Consider the following 17,372-nt stretch of genomic DNA (forward strand, 5'->3'; position numbering starts at 1 on the left):
TCATAGTAAAGTTTGGGCTAGAGTAATAGTAGAGCAGGTAACTAAGGTGCTGGTTGCCTTGCACGCAGCAGACCTGGGTTTGATCCCTGAGCCTGCAGGAGTCATCCCCGAGTGCAGAGCCAGGAGTCAGCCTTAAGCAATACTAGATATGGCCCAAAAAAACAAACAAACAAAAAGACAATGAAGTTATAACATTGATACAATCTATGGATCTTATTCAGATATCCTATATTAATTTGTGTGTATTTACTTGTGTGTTAGTGGGTCTGTATGTTTTATCTATTTCTGTACACTTTTATCTCCTTTTTCACACACTCGCCACCAGTCCAGAAATTGAGTGGTTCAAGGATTCTTTGTGTCGTCTTTGATGTTCACACTCGCCTCCTTCCTGCTCACTCTGCCCGCCCAAATGCTGTCAGTTACTAGCCATACATCCTGGCATTTCAGAGTGCTACAAACTGGGGAATCACACAGAATGTACCCTTTGGACTCACTCGCTGCAGCCCCTGGTCTGGATGTCACACCCACTGTGGTCAGGGCTGACTCCTGGTTTTCCTCAGAGGTCACCCCTGGGGGCTTGGGGGAACTTGGGCGGTGCCAGGCATTGAGCCAGGGTCGCTCATGTGCAGGGCAAGCCCCTTAGCTGCTGTATCGTCACTCTGGCCCTTGGGGTTGACTTCTGATCTAGCTCAGTTCTCTCAAATACGTCCAAGTTGCTGAATTCATAGGGAGTTCCTTTTCACTGCTGCATAGTCTTCCATGGTGTTGGTGTCCCAGGGCTCCAGCCAACCTGTCAAAGGCCTAGCAAAGCTCTTTCCAGGTTGTGGCTGTCATGGGTGCTAAGGCTCTTGTCTTGAACACAGGCCACCCTTCCGCTGAGATGATGCCTGGGAGCGAGACTTAGGAGCTGTGTGTGTTACTTGTCCCGCCAGCTGCCTGCGCTGGGTGCATTGCTCCCTCTCATTACCAAGTTTCAGCCCCGCCATTCTGCTCGGAAGAGACAGAAGGCATTAGAGGGCATCTCCTTCCTGTCATACTGCTCAGACCTCTGCAGCCAGTCTGATCCAGAACACTCAGGATAGCCACTGCTCTGGAGTGGCAAGGACCAGACGCCACCGACTAGCGGACGTCCAGGCCTACTTCCCATGGATCTGCGGTCAGAAGCCCAAGGTCGGGCACTGGCTGGTTCAGTGCTTGGCAAGGGCTTCTCAGCCTACAGTAGGAGACAGTTTTTCTTTTCTTAGCAGGGCCCCAAGCTGACCAGATTTGGACCCCACTAACTGAGCCTTAATTCTCTCCAACAAGCTCAGTTGCTGTGGGGTCCAGGATCCGGCTGCAGCAGCCGGGGCAGCGCCTCCCGACGCAGCTCACGGGGTGCCCGCCTGGCACCCGGCCTGCAATGCGCGGCCTCGGTGGCTCCGGCCTCCCTCCAGGGGCCGCTTTGCTGCTCCCATTCTCGGCTGCGCCAGGCCCAGTGCAAGTCGACAAGGCTGGCACGTGTGCGGCAGGCCAGGGCTTGTGTCCAGGGCCCTCGGGGGCCGGGCTGGGGAGTCCCTGCAGGCTGCTCTGCAAGTTCAGGGACGGAGCAGAAGAGAATGGCCGGGAGCACAGGGCGCGTGATGAGGCCGTTCCCATCGCGGGATGCTGGGGAAACCAGGGCTGTCCTCTGAGGAGACAGTGGAGTGACAGTGCAGCAGGCAGGGTGCTGGCCTTGTCAATGCCGGTTGAGGCTGGATCCCCGACACCACGCACAGCCAGGCATGGCCTAAGCAGCCCTTGTCTCCCATTTCAAACCTCCACAGTTTCCACAGTAACTCTCAGTGACACGGGGCTCTAGGCAGACGTGACCACCATGAGTTTTTGCTGTGCAAACACCTCTCTCTTATCCTCAGCGGTCAGGTTCCAGGTGGGGGACAGGGGTGGTCCATTTGCAGGCAAGAAAATGACAATCCAGAAGTGTGTAGCCTCACTTAGCTGAATAACCCCTGCTGGGTGCCAGAGCCCGAGGACCAGAGGAAGAGGCCGCCAAGCCTGGGGAGGAGGTGGGCTGCAGGGCAGCCTGTGCCGTGTACTTGGGTGACAGTGGGTTTCATGGGCACTGCTTTTGCCCACCCAGCAGTGCGGGCAGAGCCCTGGCACCAGGCCACTGAGGAAATAGGGGAATGCTCAGTGCCTGCACCCGGTCCGAGCAGGGCTAATGGCAGCCTCACACAGTTTGAGGAGCTGCGCATACCTGGAGTTAGGGGGTTTTCCCTTCTGTGTTTGGACTAGGGATAAACCTGGAGGAATGAGGAAGTGGGGCTTTGCACAGCCGCACTGGCCAGCGTTCCCCAGCCCTTTACACCTGGGCTGCCCCTGTACTGCTTCTCTGTTCACAGACAGAACCAAGGGGCGGTCAGTAGTTCCCCGCCCGGGGACCTGGTTGAGAGGCCACTGACCACCTCTGCTGCCGGCTCTGGAGCATGGGTCGCCTCTGGGCTCTATGCCTGCTCGCTCACGCTCCCCCTGGGCACCAGCTGACACCTCCAGCGGTGTTGGCCCAAGCTTGAGCCATCTCCATCTGAGCCCTGGGGCCAGGGTCGTCTGGCTGAAAATCAGTGACATACTCAGCCTCTGAGCTCTTGGCCTTAGAGCCACAGCACAGCAGGCAGGGCGTTCTCCTTGCACACGGCCGACCTGGGTTTGACCCCCGGCATCCCACATGGTCCCCAAGCCTGCCAGGAGTGATCCCTGAGTGCAGAGTCAGGAGTAACCCCTCAGCATCACCAGGTGTGCCCCAGGAAACGAAAACCCCGTAAGAGGTGTGGCTCAGGGGTGCCTGCCACACAGGCAGAGCCCCAGGGTTTGTCCCAGGCTTGTAAACGTTCTGAAATACAAGAAATTTACCTATGTCTTAACTTTTTCCCCCTCCAGAATCAGAAGTACGAGGCTGGACTGGCCCAGCTCAGCGAGAGGGTCCTGCGGCTGCGGGAGGAGGCAGCTGCACAGCAGGCCCAAAGCGAGAAGGACCATGCGACCATTCGGCTGCTGCGGCGGAGGCTGGAGGAGGCCAGGCGGCAGCTGGGACCGCAGGTGAGCTTCCATCCTCGGCACGGCTCAGGCCTCAGGCCATCAAGGGTGGACCCCTGAGTACTGCCGGGTGTGACCCCAGCCCCCCAGAGTGATACCTAGTAGAGGGAGGGCTCCGACGCCCATGGCGCCCTGGAAGCGGGCGGGCTCGGGCCCCTTTGCGGCCGCTGGAAAGAGCAGTGGGAGGCGTGAACTGCACCAACAGGAGGGGCTGCGTTGCCGGCTTGGCCAAGTCTGCATCTCCAGTGCTGCAGGGCGGCTGGCGTGCCCTGGCAGTGCCCAGGCTCACGGCACTTACGATGCAGAGCTGAGACCCGAGAGCTGAGCGGGCTGGGGCCAGAGCAGGGCGGGGGCCGGTGAAGGCTGCCGGACAGAGGAGGCCCGCGTGGTGTTGAGCACCAGTTCCTCCTGCCGGCCAGAACAGGGGACTCAGCATTGCCAGGGCCTGGCTGGGGCCGCAGCTGAGACTCTTGGAGAAAGTGGAAGGGTGAGGCCTGAAGCCCCTCGGGTGCGTCTGCACGGCTTATCTAAGCACTGTAGCACTGTCACTGTAGCTCACTGTCACTGTCACTGTCTTCCCGTTGCTCATCGATTTGCTGAGTGGGCAATAATGTCTCTGTTGTGAGACTTGTTGTTACTGTTTTCGGCATATCAAATACACCATGGTGAGCTTGCCAGGCTCTGCCCTGCGGGCGGGAGGAATGAACCTGGGTCGCCGCGTGCAAGGCAAACGGCCTACGGGCTATGCTTCGTCTTGTCTAAAAATAAACAGAGGGGCTGGAGTGATGGCACAGCAGGTAGGGCGTTTGCCTTGCACTCGGCCGACCCGGGTTCAAATCCCAGCATCCCATATGGTCCCCTGAGCACCGCCAGGGGTGATTCCTGAGTGAAGAGCCAGGAGTGACCCCTGTGCATTGCTGGGTGTGACCCAAAAAGCAAAAAATAAAAAATAAATAAATAAACAGAAATAAAATACCAAAGCAAGTTACTCTGAACCTCACAGTACAGCCCATGCCAAATGGAGTGAGGCAGGGCCAGGAGCCAGAGGGTGGAACTGGGGCCAGACTTAAAAGTGGCCCCGTCCCCCCTAAAAACACCACCTTGTGCATGCCTGAGAGCTACGGTGTACAGGGCTGACATTCCAATGAAGAACAGCCTTCCGCATCAGGCAGGACAGTGAGCTCGAGAGAAAGCTTCCCGACGGTGGGTTGTGGACAGAACTCAGACATTTAATCAGAAGTGCTGTTTGGTTTGGGGGCTACGCCCAGGGGTGCTGGGGTAGGAGAGAGATGCACCTCGCAGTGCGGGCCCAGCCTCAACTCAGGCGCCCTTCCAGACACCCAGAGACTCCTGTGCCACTCTGGGGGCCGTCTCTGATGAGAGCCACCAATTCCCCTGGAACTAAAGTTCCTGCTTTAGTTCCTGATGGGACAATTCTAAGAGTTTCCAACGTGTCAAACAAATCTAAGAGATGGAAAATTAAATTTTAATATGCACATTTGTGTGTGTGAGGCAGGAAGAACAGGAGAAGCAGCTGAGAGCCGCAGAAGCGCGGGCGGAGGAGCTGGGGATGACCCTGAAGAACGTGGAGGGGCTCCTGCAGGACAGAGTGTGCGAGCTGAGGGAGCAGGTGAGGCCTGCCGGCCGTGTGCGCGGGCACTGTCCTGGCCACAGCTCCCGGCTGCCTTGCACTGCAGCACCTGGGCTGGCCGAATCCTGAGAATCTGAGTGTCCCTGTCTTCCCCAGAAGGCGGTAGCCATGCGCTGCCCTGAACGTGTCTCCCGAGCTGCTGTCAGAGCCCTGGGCTGGGGGCTGTGGGGGTTCCTCTCGGGTGCTCAGGACTACTGGCTCTGTGGGCGTGGGGGACAGCGCCCTCCCCGCTGTCCCGCCCTCCTGTGCTGCTCCTCCTGCTGCCACTGCAGTAGGCAGGTGGCCAGCCTGGCCCTGCCCAGCACGGGGTGGCCATATTCTGGAGAGAAGCGGACCTGCCGTGAGGTGATGAGTGATCTCTGCGCTTCCTGCAGAAGGCGCGCTGCCGGGGGGGGGGCCAGGACGCTCACCATTTTTATTCTAATTACCAGTAAGAGGCATTGGCAGATTTTGATTAAGCTTGCAATGCATTTTAATCTCAATACCTTTGGGGGCTCCTGGCAGTGCCCACCTGACTCCTGGCACTGCACTGCACATGGGTGTGCAGTGGCCCAGCTTATGCCTGCACCCAAATCCCACCCGGACAGACAACCTTCCAGGCCCCACTGTGCTCGCCGGAGCCCTGCAGATGGCGGCCTTTGTGCCGCTCACTGGGCCATGCCATTTGGGGGGTCACTTCCACTGCTCCGATTCTTTGCCTTTAAAAGCCAGGACGCTGGCCTGCCGTGCCTGTCACCCGGCCTGCAGCGCCTCCGGGGGTGGACATGGTCAGCAGCATGGGCCCAGGGCTGGAGAGCGGCCAGTGTCCCTGGCCAGGGGGCCGGACACCCTGTGGGCAGCACGCCCTGCCTGACAGTGCCCGCTCTGCGCCCCACACTCGGTCCCTGAGGTGCGGGTCTTGGTCTCACTGTCCGCAGGAAAGATGGTCTGAGCTGACACTCCGTTTCCCGGGTGGTGAGACAGAAAGGCTCACCAGGAGTGACCCCCACAGGACTGCTGGGCCCCCAGACAGGCGCCCAGAGCCCCGGCTCCTCCTGCGGGCATCCTGGGGACAGGCTGCCATCCTGTCCTGGTTGTGTCGTGTAAGAGCCTGGAAAGGCTGGTTGGCACAGCCCCCGACCTTCCCCCCGCAGCTGGCAGGGCGTGGCCGGGCCGAGCTGCTACTGAAGGAGCTGTACGTGGAGAACGCCCGCCTGGCGAAGCAGCTGCAGGCCGCGGAGGAGCAGCAGCGCGGCGCCCAGAGGAGAGCGCAGGCCCTGGAGGAGAAGGTCCGGGCCCTGCACAGGCTGCTCGGCAAGGTCTCGGCCGCCGCACTCGCCGTGTGACGCAGAGTGACCCGGCGGGCCTGGGCGGGAGTGCGGGTCACCCCCTCCCCAGCACCCACAACTGCCCTTGGCAAGCAGCCAGAGAGAGGGGCACCAGGCCGGCGGTGCCTGGGCGATGGGACCAGCCGGGGAAATGGAGGAAATCTTCCTGCCAAGACAAATGCACTTCGAGCCCATGTCACTGCTGCGACTCCGGGTGGAGATGCCCAGTGCTGAGTGTCGCTGACCGACCTTCAGAGAGGTGTCCTGCCTGTGGCCGGGGGAAGCCCCTTCTTCAGGAGGGCTGGGCCGTGCCGGCTCAGGGACGGTCCCGAAGCGAAGGCAATCCTTATCTCACTGTACTGTCGTCACACTGGAAACTACCACACTTAGCTATATTTTATATGTAAACATGCATAAATTATGGTTAGTGTGTCCAAAGCAATGTATATGGCCACACACTATTTGCAATAAATTCTTTTTTAAAATTAAAACTGCTTTTAATAAAACTCCTGTTTTTCAAAAAACCTGTGTTTCAATTTCTTAACCATGAAATATTTTAAAATAGGAAAAGTTTTATAATAAATACATATGCCCATAAACTGCTGCTACGATACTTAGTTTTGGGGGGGCGTCACACTCGGCAGTTCGGAGACCAGGTGGCCCAAGGGTTCCGCAGAGGCCCTGCCCGCAGAACATGTGCTGCATCCCTGCTCCAGCCACCTCTCTGGCCCCTCACAGCATTTTATTTATTCATTTATTTGGTCACACCCGGCGATGCACTGGGTTACTCCTGGCTCTGCACTCAGGAATTACACCTGGCCATACTCAGGGGACCATGTGGGATGCTGGGGATTGAACCCAGGTCGGCCATGTGCAAGGCAAACACCCTACTTGCTGTGCTAGTGCACAGCCCATTATTTTTATTTTTTAAATTTTATTTTAGTACCATGGTTTACAACACTGGTAGTGGTAGGGTTTCTTGCAGAAATTATTCCAGAACCGCACCCTCCCCCTTACAGTATCTTAGACTGAGGTGCCAAACTTGCTTTATTGTGTTCGGTCCCCTTCCTCTTCCCAGAGGCAAATGCTACCCTGAAGCTGGTGAACCTCTCCTCAGCCTCTATGTTTATCAAACAAGCATATATGAGAAAAAGTTTAAAGTGTTACAGAGAGGCACAGGTGGCTGGAATCAGTGAATCAGCTCTTGAGTTCTCCTAAATTAGCTCAGGTTTCCTCAGTGTAAATACAACAGGTATTTCCTGCTCTGTTCCACCCTTCTCCCTAAATCGGGCAATCCTAAAGCGTAGATGCACAATAAGATAACTAATCTAAAGAACTGATAAAGAAAAGTGAGGAGCTAGTTGTGTGGGTTACTGAAACGGTCTCAGTCCAGCCCGGATATGCAGTCACCAAAGCTTCCTGGGTCCAGGCAAGAGCCCAAGGCCGTGGCCGGGCGAGTCCCCCAGCACCTCACTCACCAGGCTTCAGGCTGGGGCTGAAGGGTCAGCACAGGGAACTGAGCCAGACGCAGGGAACTGGTCCTGACCCCACAGGGCAGGAGGAAGTGTACCTGGCTCATTTATCAGGGCCATCTCCTGGGTCTTTAAACAAGTCTGAGCGATTCTGAAGTGGGGAAAGGGCAGCTGCTACACATCCCAGCTCTCGAGGATCAGGGGTTGCAGCTTTACGCTTCTCTTGCTGCTGCTGGGCCAACGGGGTCATACACACACCTCTCTGCCGTGCTCTCCGGAGCACTCCCGTAGTTGTGGTGCTGCACACGTGCTTGTCGGGGCGAGCACTCTGGCGAAGCACAGAGGCATTGGTGGTGCTCAGTGGTGCTGACTCGAGGCCTGCTGATCTTAATGGGGGGCTCCCAGGCCTGCTCCTTTCGGAGAGCAGCCAGAACCGGTCTGCGCTGCTGGGGTCACAGGCAGCAGAGGCCAGGATCCTGTTTGGTGCCTGTGAGAGCACCAGGTATTTGACCCTGTTACTGCACACTCAGAAATGTAGCGAAGGGCATTGCACTGTTACCTCTTGGTGGCATCTCCTGATGGCAGTGGAACTATTCTTAGAGACGTGACATAAGGACACAGACTGCTGAGAAGATCTATTTAACACCCTGTTTTAGTTAATGGGGAAAACACCCCACAGCGAGTGGCTCAAACAAGAGATTGTTTACATGAAAATCTGAAGGCGAGAGCTCCGAGATGAAGGTGCCAGTCCTGTCCCTGAGGCCTTGTCACACGACTTCACACACACCCGGAGATGCACAGGGGTTACTCCTGGCTCTGCACTCAGGAATCACCCCTGGCGGTGCTCAGGGGACCATATGGGATGCTGGGATTAGAACCCGGGTCGGCCGCGTGCAAGGCAAACGCCATACCCGCTGTGCTACCGCTCCAGCCCCTGTTGTTCCTTTTAATTCATTTTATAGTTCTCGTGCCTGCTGTTGACATATTTTGAGGCCTTTTTCCATCTTCTGCTGTTGCCTGCATCTCATATTCGAAACGTCTCATGGGATTTGTTTCTGCGTCTCATGTTCCAGCTCACTGATTCTGTCGTCAGCTGCTGTCATTCGGCTGGTGAGGGCACCCACTGAGTTTCTTCACTTCATCTACCAAATATTTGATTAATGACATTTCTGTTTCTAGTCTTATTTCTGTTGCATACTCCCCTGTTTTACTGGATGTCCATTCCACAGTTTCTCTGGGCTCACTAAACGTTCTCACCATTTCTCCTTTAAATTCTTTACCAGAAGACCATCTAACTACCTTCAGCACCAGCAGCTTCTTGCAGAAATGCCTCCAGACTGTGAACTAAGCCATGGCCATGCTGCCCCGGGAGGGGAAAGGTTTCTCTCTCTTGGCTTTTCCTTTCCGGCGGAGCAGGTGGCGACAAGCCATCTTATAAGGCCCACGAAACAGAGGTACAGAGCTTGCAAAGATGCAATTTTTGGCAGAAATTTCCCTGGACTTAGGTACTAAAATACGGAAATCCAAAGCCTCATATCTCTTTATTCTCAGCAAGAGAAAATAAATTATCAAATGCTGCCTTTTCAGGAGGTTCGATTTTGGGGGGGAATTCCAAATAATAATAGTGAGTTTTATGTTAAAATATTGAATGTAATCGAAGTAAAGAAAAATTAAAGTGAAAATTATCAGCTACAAAGGCAGGGGGTGGGGTGGGGAGGTATACTGGGGTTCTTGGTGGTGGAACATGGGCACTGGTGAAGGGATGGGTGTTTGAGCATTGTATCACTGAGACTTAACCCTGAAATCTTTGTAACTTTTCACATGGTGATTCAATAAAAAATTTAAAAAAAAAACAGAATACAAAACAGAAAATAAATATTTTCCTTCAACTTAATGTGTTTACCTAGAAGGAATGTGATAACAAACTTTTATCATGTACGCTGTAACAGAAAAATAAATGGTTTAATAAAAGGTAAGTTGGAAAAAAAAATCTTTACCAGAGAGATTGGGTACGTGGGCATTCCATTCCTAATCGAGGCTTCTGGCTCTTATCTCCATTCTGTCTTTGTGGTGGGTTCTGAGCTGTTCCCCCATGACGCCTATGGCAGTCTAGAGGTAATTTTTTCTACATGTGATCAGAGTGCCCCTCCCTCATATCAAACCCAGGGAGGACTCTGGGGTGCATGTTGGTCTCATCTCTCCCAGTCAAAAATATTCATTTCCTTCCAACTTGGTGTTCCTGTGTGTTTGTGCAGACCTTATGCTGATTCAGGAAATACATTCTTTGGCCTGAACTTACTGTGACTTTTTGATTAGGGTTGCCTTGTTTCTTGTGCTCCCCACTACTTCTGTGTGTCGGGGGGGGGAATATTGATTGGAGTAAGGGTTAATGGACTATTGCCCTGAAGTGGTTGGGGTAGCCAGGCTGTCCTGTTGAAGGTTCAGTAGAAGAAACCAGAACTGTGGGGAGAGGAGAGCAGTCCCTGCCCAGAGGGGCCATGTGGAGAGCAAGCCCTGCGACCAGAACCCACAGCTGACCTGTCCTCCTGTGATGCACTCTGATGACCTCACTGACCTCTCTTTGTGATGCAGCCAGACAGCCTGGCAACCTCCCCACACGACGCCCCCGCCCTCACTACTTGGTTCATTGTGGAAACGCATAGGAAGCAAACATGTTTTGCTGCTTACCAAGAACTTGTGGTTGTAGAACCCCAAAGTGTACGGCACTGAAAAGGCTCAGAAATTGGGTGAGGACTCATTGCAGAACTCCGTGGAATTCTTCACGAAGACAGACGGACATTCAGGTTAGCAGAACAGGCCTGGGCAGCCCAGGATACCAGAACAGCACTGATGCCCAGGATCAGTCTTCATCAACTCCCAGAGCATGATGGCGCAGGTGCTGTGTGTGTGGAGAGTGTGTGCACGTGTGTGTGAAAGTGTTTATCTGAAAGTATATTTGAGTTTGTACTTGAGATGGTGTGTGTGTATGTATGTGTATGCGTGTGTATGTATGTGTATGCGTGTGTATGTATGTGTATGCGTGTGTATGTATGTGTATGCGTGTGTGGATGTGTGTGTCTACATGTGTGTGTGTTATGGGATCACCTTGAGGGCAGCCTGCTCTAAGCAGGTGAGCCATCAAATCCAGCCCGCAAGGCAAGGCCACTGCTTGCTGAGTTGGTACTGGGAGGTGCTCTCTTGCCAAGACTTCTAAACTCGATTGTTTCCATTTCTTCCCTCTGGGAGGTCTGTGCAGACGCAGGTCAACCCAGCAATGTCTACCCAGCAAGGAGGAACTCAGGAGGGAGGGGGGAGGCAGCGCTCCTGGAGCTGAGCTTTTGTGATCATTCCTGAGCAGAGGTGGATGCGGGGAAGAGAGAGGCTGTTCTACATATCCTCCCGGTCCAATTCCTCTGAGGAAAGTCTGGAATCATCCTGCACCAACCAGAGCCAGACGTCCGTGCAAAACGTTGAGATTGGCCTAGAAGAGCCAACTCCTCGAAGGGCACGGCCTTTAATGCCACGTCCTGAGACAGATGTCAGAGAACGAGCCTCAGTGCATCAGGAGAAGAAGGGTGAGAACCAAGGGGTGTGTGTATGCACATATGAAAGGGGAAGGGGAGAAGGCCCACCCAGAGGTGTCCTAGGGGCTGGTGTTGGAAAGGAGAGCCCGCTCTGAGAAAGCCGCCACAGGAAGCACCTTGAGGTGGGCCCGTGGTCTCCCCTTCCTGTTGGGGTCAGCTTTGGAGAATCCACGGGAGTGGCCATCTGGGTGACCTTTTCTCTTACTGATTCTTTAGCTCCAGCTCTGGAAGCATACTTGGCTCCATCTCAAAGGACAGAGCCATCAGCGACATCTCCAGGTCCAGCTGCAGGGCCACCTGCTCTGGCAACATTGGACAAGTCCCCAAAGGACCTACCCGGGTCACAACTGGAAGCCCAGGGTCTCAGCCCCACATCAGCGTCTCTGTTTGGAGACCCTCTCACGAATGCCTATCACTTCTTGGCATATTTTATTATTTTTATTCTTTGTTTTCACTTTATCTGTTATATCTACATTTAAATAAATTTTCATTGCTTTACTTTGTGAATGCCATTTTATTTTTGTTTTTGTTTATGAGCCTTACCTGGCAGTGCTCAATGCTTCCTCCTGACTCTGTGCTCAGGGATCTTTCTTGTCAGGGCTGATGAGACCATATGGTGTGCAGGGGATCAAACCCAGTTTGACTGCACGCAAGGCCATCTCCCTGCCCACTGTGCTCTCTCTCTGGCCTCAGCAGATGTTTTTCTCTATGGATACAATGAAGTCTTCTGAAAGTGCTGTGCAAAATTCACTGAATCCACTTCTGGTGTGTTTCCTGTCCCATCTGCTACCCTCAGTTCTTACCTACCCTCTTTCTCTAGGCCCTACAACCTCCAGGCTGTGTTTCGTTCCCAGTTTCTTTACCGAGTTTCTGTATTTTCTACAATGCGAATACAATTGGTACCTTGGGGGTTCTCCCACTATTTTAAAGATGAACCGATGATTTGGGGTATGATTACTCAAGCGGCCACCAGTAATGTCTCTGTTACACTCAGCCCTGAGATTTTAGCAGCCTCTCCTTACTCATCTTTCCCAATGATTGGAGGCTCTTTCAGGGTCAGGGGAATGAGACCTATAGTTGCTGTTTTTGGCATATTGAATACACCACAGGTAGTTTGCCAGGCTCCGTTATGCAGGCGGGATACTCTCAGTAGCTTGCTGGGCTCTCCAAGAGGTATGTATATATCTTTTACTGTTTGGGGATATGAATACACCATGAGGAGCTTGCAAAGTTCTCCCGTGCAAGCAATAGACTCTTGGTACCCTGTCAGGAGGGAGAACAAGGCTATTAGATGTTCCGGGAGCTTGGTCTTATAGTCTCTGGATGTTGGCCATTGGAGCAGTTTGTGGGTGTGGCTGCCAAGCTACTAGAAAATGGGGGTTCTGGGTGGAGAAGGCCCAGTCCCAATTCAAGCAGGCTTGGAGATCTCAGCCCGGGTCCCACACACCTGGGTTCCTCTGCCAGTCCCTTCATGCATGAGGCTCATCCAAACGTGGAGAGGGGCCTTGAGCATGGCTGTGGTTGGGTTCTGGAGGTCTTCAACTGTCAAGGCTCTGCTTAGGGCAGGGAGGGAAAGGCAACCCATCTCCTCCGAGGGGTCCCGGTGAAGACAGCAAGGCATGAGCTGGGGGAGGGTGGGGCAAGAGACTGCGTCACAAGCTACTGGAAAACGGGATGGGGGTCTGGTTGGAGAAGACCCAATCCCAGTCAGAGCAGGCTTGGAGAGCTCCTATAGTGCAAATAATGTACAATAAAAGAAAGCTATCAAAGAATCTATCCCATTCAAAACAGAGCCCCAAAATATCAAGTACCTAGAATCAAAATAGGTGGAAACTATAAGTCAGTTCTCACTGATGTCTGCAGACAGCAAACCAATGACAATTTCAGGTACACCAGTTCCTCAGGCTGAGAACTTTGGGATCCTTTCAGAGTGACGGAGTGATGGGAAAGTAACAGAGAAGCCAACTAAGTTCAATGAACAAAAACAGTAACACGGAGCTCAGCTAACAACAAACAGCAAAATAAGCCCTCCAACAAGGACTTAATGACTCCAGCGTCAGATAGAACAGCTTTCACAAATTTTGTTTTGCTATGATATTTTCTTAATAATTCCGTTAGCCATTAAGTTGTAACAAGCATTATAAAATAAATTATTGTGCCTGCTAAGGGTACAGGTATGGTGGGTGGTTTGGAAACTGTGCACAGCGGTGGGGGGAAGATAACTCTGCTGGTAGAGCTGATTTTGGAACACTGAGTGCCTACAACAACTGTATATGAGGAGCTTTGTAAACACAGTGTTTAAGTAAAGTTTAATTTTTATTTTATTATTTTTTTACTTTTTGGGTCACACCTGTCGATGCACAGGAGCTATTCCTGGCTTTGCACTCAGGGAATCACTCCTGACGGTGCTCAGGGAGTCAGCCGCATGGAGTGTGAGAGTTGGACCTGGTCAGGCATGCAGGGCCAGGCTCCCGTACTGCCCGCTCTACTGTCTCTCCAGCCCTCTGGGGTCTTCTACATATTTTTTCTCTACTTGCTTTTTTAAAATTGGTTTGTTGTTGTTGGATGGGTGATAGGGAGTGAACCTCTGTCAGTCCTGACACCCTGGGTTGTGTCTTCCCGCCTGTAGGCTGACAGGGTATCACACTGTCCATCTCATGGGACCGTCTGTCCGTATTGTACCTGAAGAAAAGCCGCAGTAGCTTGCAGAGAATGTGGCATGTTTATTTGAGGCTGGGGCCTCTGGGATCCTTCTTTTCTGTATTTTTCTCAGTTCGTGTTTCAAAGGCAGTGTCTGGCAGGTCAGAACTCTTAGGGGGGGTGGGGAAACATGTTTCGTCTTTGAAGCAGTTAAGTAACTTGTGAGTGTGTCTTTAGAAATCTCAGGAGAGGAGACCTGGAGAAAGGGCAGTGAGATGAGACGGGCAGAGGAGACTCTGGCAGCTTTCTGATCCCGAGTGGATTTTTATCTTAATTGGGGTCATACCCAGTGATACCCCGGTGATGCTTTGGGTTAGGTGCTGCTGTAGGATTGACCTCAGAACCTCACCCATGCTAATAAGCAGGTACTCTAATTCTGAAGGGCCAGAGTCGTGATAAAAGCTGAAGTAGGCCAGACAAATTGCTCTTTTACTTTTTTCCCCGAACATTTCTTACGCACTTAATTTTTATCTGATAGTATGGTCCCTTCTGGCATGTAATCTTGTGGACTCAGTAAAACTGCTACTACCAAGGTTTCTGTTGGGATTGCCACAATTACCAAGTCTCTGGGCAACCCATGCATCTGCGTGAGAAGTGACCTGACAGATTCACTGAGAGGCGGGGGAGGGGGTCCTCCTCTCTGTTCCCCACCAGCAGGTCGTACTGGGCCAGGTGGTATGGGACCAGTGGTCAGGTGCTCGGGCACGGTAATGCAGTGCTGGTAGCCACCAGGGTCTCAGGCTGGGCTGATGATCCCGCTGGCCATGGGCCAGTGGAGGTAGATGGATTTGTCACAGCCCAACCCTCCCAGAGGGCAGGACATGGGCTGCAAGGCCGGGCATGCAGGCTCCCAGCCTTCACCCTGCCCACACTCCACTTGGGACTCTGCAGGCTGTGGGCGGGCGAGCTAGGAGAGGGGCAGGAAGCCCACGATTGGTGTGTGGAGACTGTTAGGCTACTGGAACATAAAGGGCATGGTCATCAATATCCCAGCCAGACAGGCCAGGGGTAAGAAGCCCCTCAGAGGGCCTGTGCCCCTCCCACCCAGGTCCCCAACACAGGAAACCTTCCTCCTGAAATCCCCAGCCCTCCATACCAACGGAGTCCTGCAGGGACCTCCTAAAGGGGGTTCCCCAAGCCCTGCCTGGGGTCTGGCTCAGGTCCCTGGTCTCCTGTCCCCCAGCGTATCCATGCTGTCAACGTCTGTGGCCTCATGCTGTCCCATCCACAGCGTCTTTGGGGTTATATGCTTCCATCTGCCCACGGGCCTGGCACCTACATGAACAGGCAAGTATGTGGCTCTCATGCCACCTGCCACCTGCAGCCTCTTCCCTCCCCAGGGTGCCCCTACACATGGCCTTGCTTCCTCTGCCCCTCAAGACTAAGGAAAACGTCAAGGTCCTCAATCTTGTCCACTGTCCTGGTTCACTGCTACGGTGCTGACCCTCCACGGGGAAGGGCCCTGCATCCCTGTGTCCAAACAGGTGGGTGCAGGCAGGTCTTGTTTTGCTCTTTGGGAGGCTCCAAAGCAGTGCTCCAGGCCCCAGTCTCCTCCTGCTAATTCTGTCGCATAGGCCAAAAGTGCAGTGTGTGGACCTCCCGGTGATAGGGGTCACCAAGACGACACTAGTGGCATTTGGGGGCCTCCAGAGCCACATCTGGTGGTGCTCTGGGGCTCAGGGCTGCACCCGGAGATACTCAGGGAACTGCTGTGCTGGGGGTTGGACCTGGTCAGCCGTGGGCAAGGCACTCGCCTCTACCCCGCACCACCTAGCCTGTTTCTCTCCCAGCAGTGTCTTCAGGCCCTCTCTGGTGGCTGCCTGCTGCTGCTCTAGCACTTCTATACAAGCTACTTCTATACGAGCCACGTAAGCAGACCCTGACTTCCTGCTGTGACTGTGCTGGGGCAGTTTGGGGGTTTCGTGCTTCTTCGAAGCAGCAGCATCGACTCATGTGAGGCTGGAGCTCGGCACTGAGTTAGACCCCAGCCCCGAGCCTTGACTGCTTGGTCGTGGTGAGCGGCCTTCCTCCTCCTAGCATTGCAGACTGTGCTCCAGAATGAAGATGGTTTAGGGCCCATCGAGGCAGTGCACTCAGGTGATCCCAGCTCTGTCCGGAATCGCACGTGTCCCCGGAAATTCCTGAGTTCAGAGCCAGGAGCAACCCCTGAGCCATGCCTGGTGAGTGGGCCAAGAAACAACAACAAACCAAAACAAAAAGGCTCGAAGAGAACCAAAGATTAATTCCTTCTGGGATTGGTCTACTGATAATCCTCTTGTCTATAAATCTAAACATAGTAAGGAATTGGGTTCCATCTTTAGGTTTTGGGGCAAAGGAGAGAGGACACTTTCCTTCTTTCCTTCCTTCCTTCCTTCCTTCCTTTCTTTCTTTCTTTCTTTCTTTCTTTCTTTCTTTCTTTCTTTCTTTCTTTCCTTCTTTCTTTCCTTCTTTCTTCCTTTCTTCCTTTCTTTCTTTCTTTCTTTCTTTCTTTCTTTCTTTCTTTCTTTCTTTCTTTCTTTCTTTCTTTCTTTCTTTCTTTCTTTTCTTTCTTTCTTTCTTTCTTTCTTTCCTTCTTTCTTTCCTTCTTTCTTCCTTCCTTCCTTTCTTTCTTTCTTTCTTTCTTTCTTTCTTTCTTTCTTTCTTTCTAATTTTATTGAATCACCATGAGATAGATAGTTACAAGCTTTCATGTTTGGGTGACAATCTCACAATGATCAAATACCCATCCCTCCATCAGTACACATTCCTCACCACCAATATCCCGGGTATACCCCGCCTTTCTCACCCTCCCCCTGCCTCTAAGGCAGACAATATTCCCCATACTCTCTCTACTTTCGGACATTATAGCTTGCAACACAGACACTGAGAGGTCATCATGTTTGGTGAGAGGACACTTTCTGATTTATTTGGGGTGGTTTTAATCCCATTTCATTCTTTTTTCTTTAAATCAGCAATTTTTTATATTTATTTATTTATTTATTGCTTTTTGGGTCTCATCTGTCGATGCACAGGGGCTAGTCTTGGCTCTGCACTCAGGAATTTCTCCTGGCGGTGCTCAGGGGACCATATGGGATGCTGGGAATCGAACTCGGGTCGGCTGCATGCAAGGCAAACGCCCTACCCGCTATGCTATCACTCCAGCCCCTGGACACGTGTCTTGTTTGCTAGCTTCTGTGTCTCTTTGCTTACTCAGTTCAACTCTGAAGAAGCCTGTGTTCTTTCTTGAACACGTACCTGCTCTCTTCCACTCCCCTCTCATCTTTCTAAGTTTCAATAAAAACTATCTGAAGAATAAGGTCTCTAAAAGAAGACAGCAGGAGGGCCCTGGATAGGGCACTTGCCCTTCAAGTAGGCAATGCAGGCTTCATCCTGGAACCCCTTATGTTTCCTGCCAGGACTGATCCCTAACAGCAGAGCCAGGAGTAAGTCCTGAGCACCACTGAATGTGGCCCCCAAATAAAACAAAAATAATGATAAAATAATAAAAGATAAAGCACAACATCATAAAACACTTCATAGGTCACTCCCAAGCACATGGGAGGTCATGAGATGCCAGAGATGAGCTAGGTCAGCTGTGTGCCAAGGCCAA

At 52.8% G+C, this 17,372-nt stretch overlaps 1 protein-coding gene across 6 annotated transcripts in view; it reads left to right on the forward strand.

Moving 5' to 3' along the window:
- Positions 1-6,551, forward strand: part of NINL (ninein like) — an 87,989-nt gene extending 81,438 nt beyond the window's left edge. For 5 of the 6 annotated variants that reach the window (XM_055131393.1, XM_055131392.1, XM_055131394.1 and 2 more), the window contains 3 exons: positions 2,914-3,072; positions 4,586-4,699; positions 5,854-6,551. In XM_055131393.1, the coding sequence (XP_054987368.1) occupies positions 2,914-3,072; positions 4,586-4,699; positions 5,854-6,045 (465 nt within the window). In that variant the 3' untranslated portion in view covers positions 6,046-6,551. The remainder of the gene's footprint in view (positions 1-2,913; positions 3,073-4,585; positions 4,700-5,853) is intronic. The other variant, XR_008629204.1, reaches the window with a different exon arrangement.
- Positions 6,552-17,372: the final 10,821 nt, after the last annotated feature.

Source organism: Sorex araneus, chromosome 3, assembly GCF_027595985.1.
Source record: "Sorex araneus isolate mSorAra2 chromosome 3, mSorAra2.pri, whole genome shotgun sequence".
In the NCBI taxonomy this organism is placed as follows: Eukaryota; Metazoa; Chordata; class Mammalia; order Eulipotyphla; family Soricidae; genus Sorex; species Sorex araneus.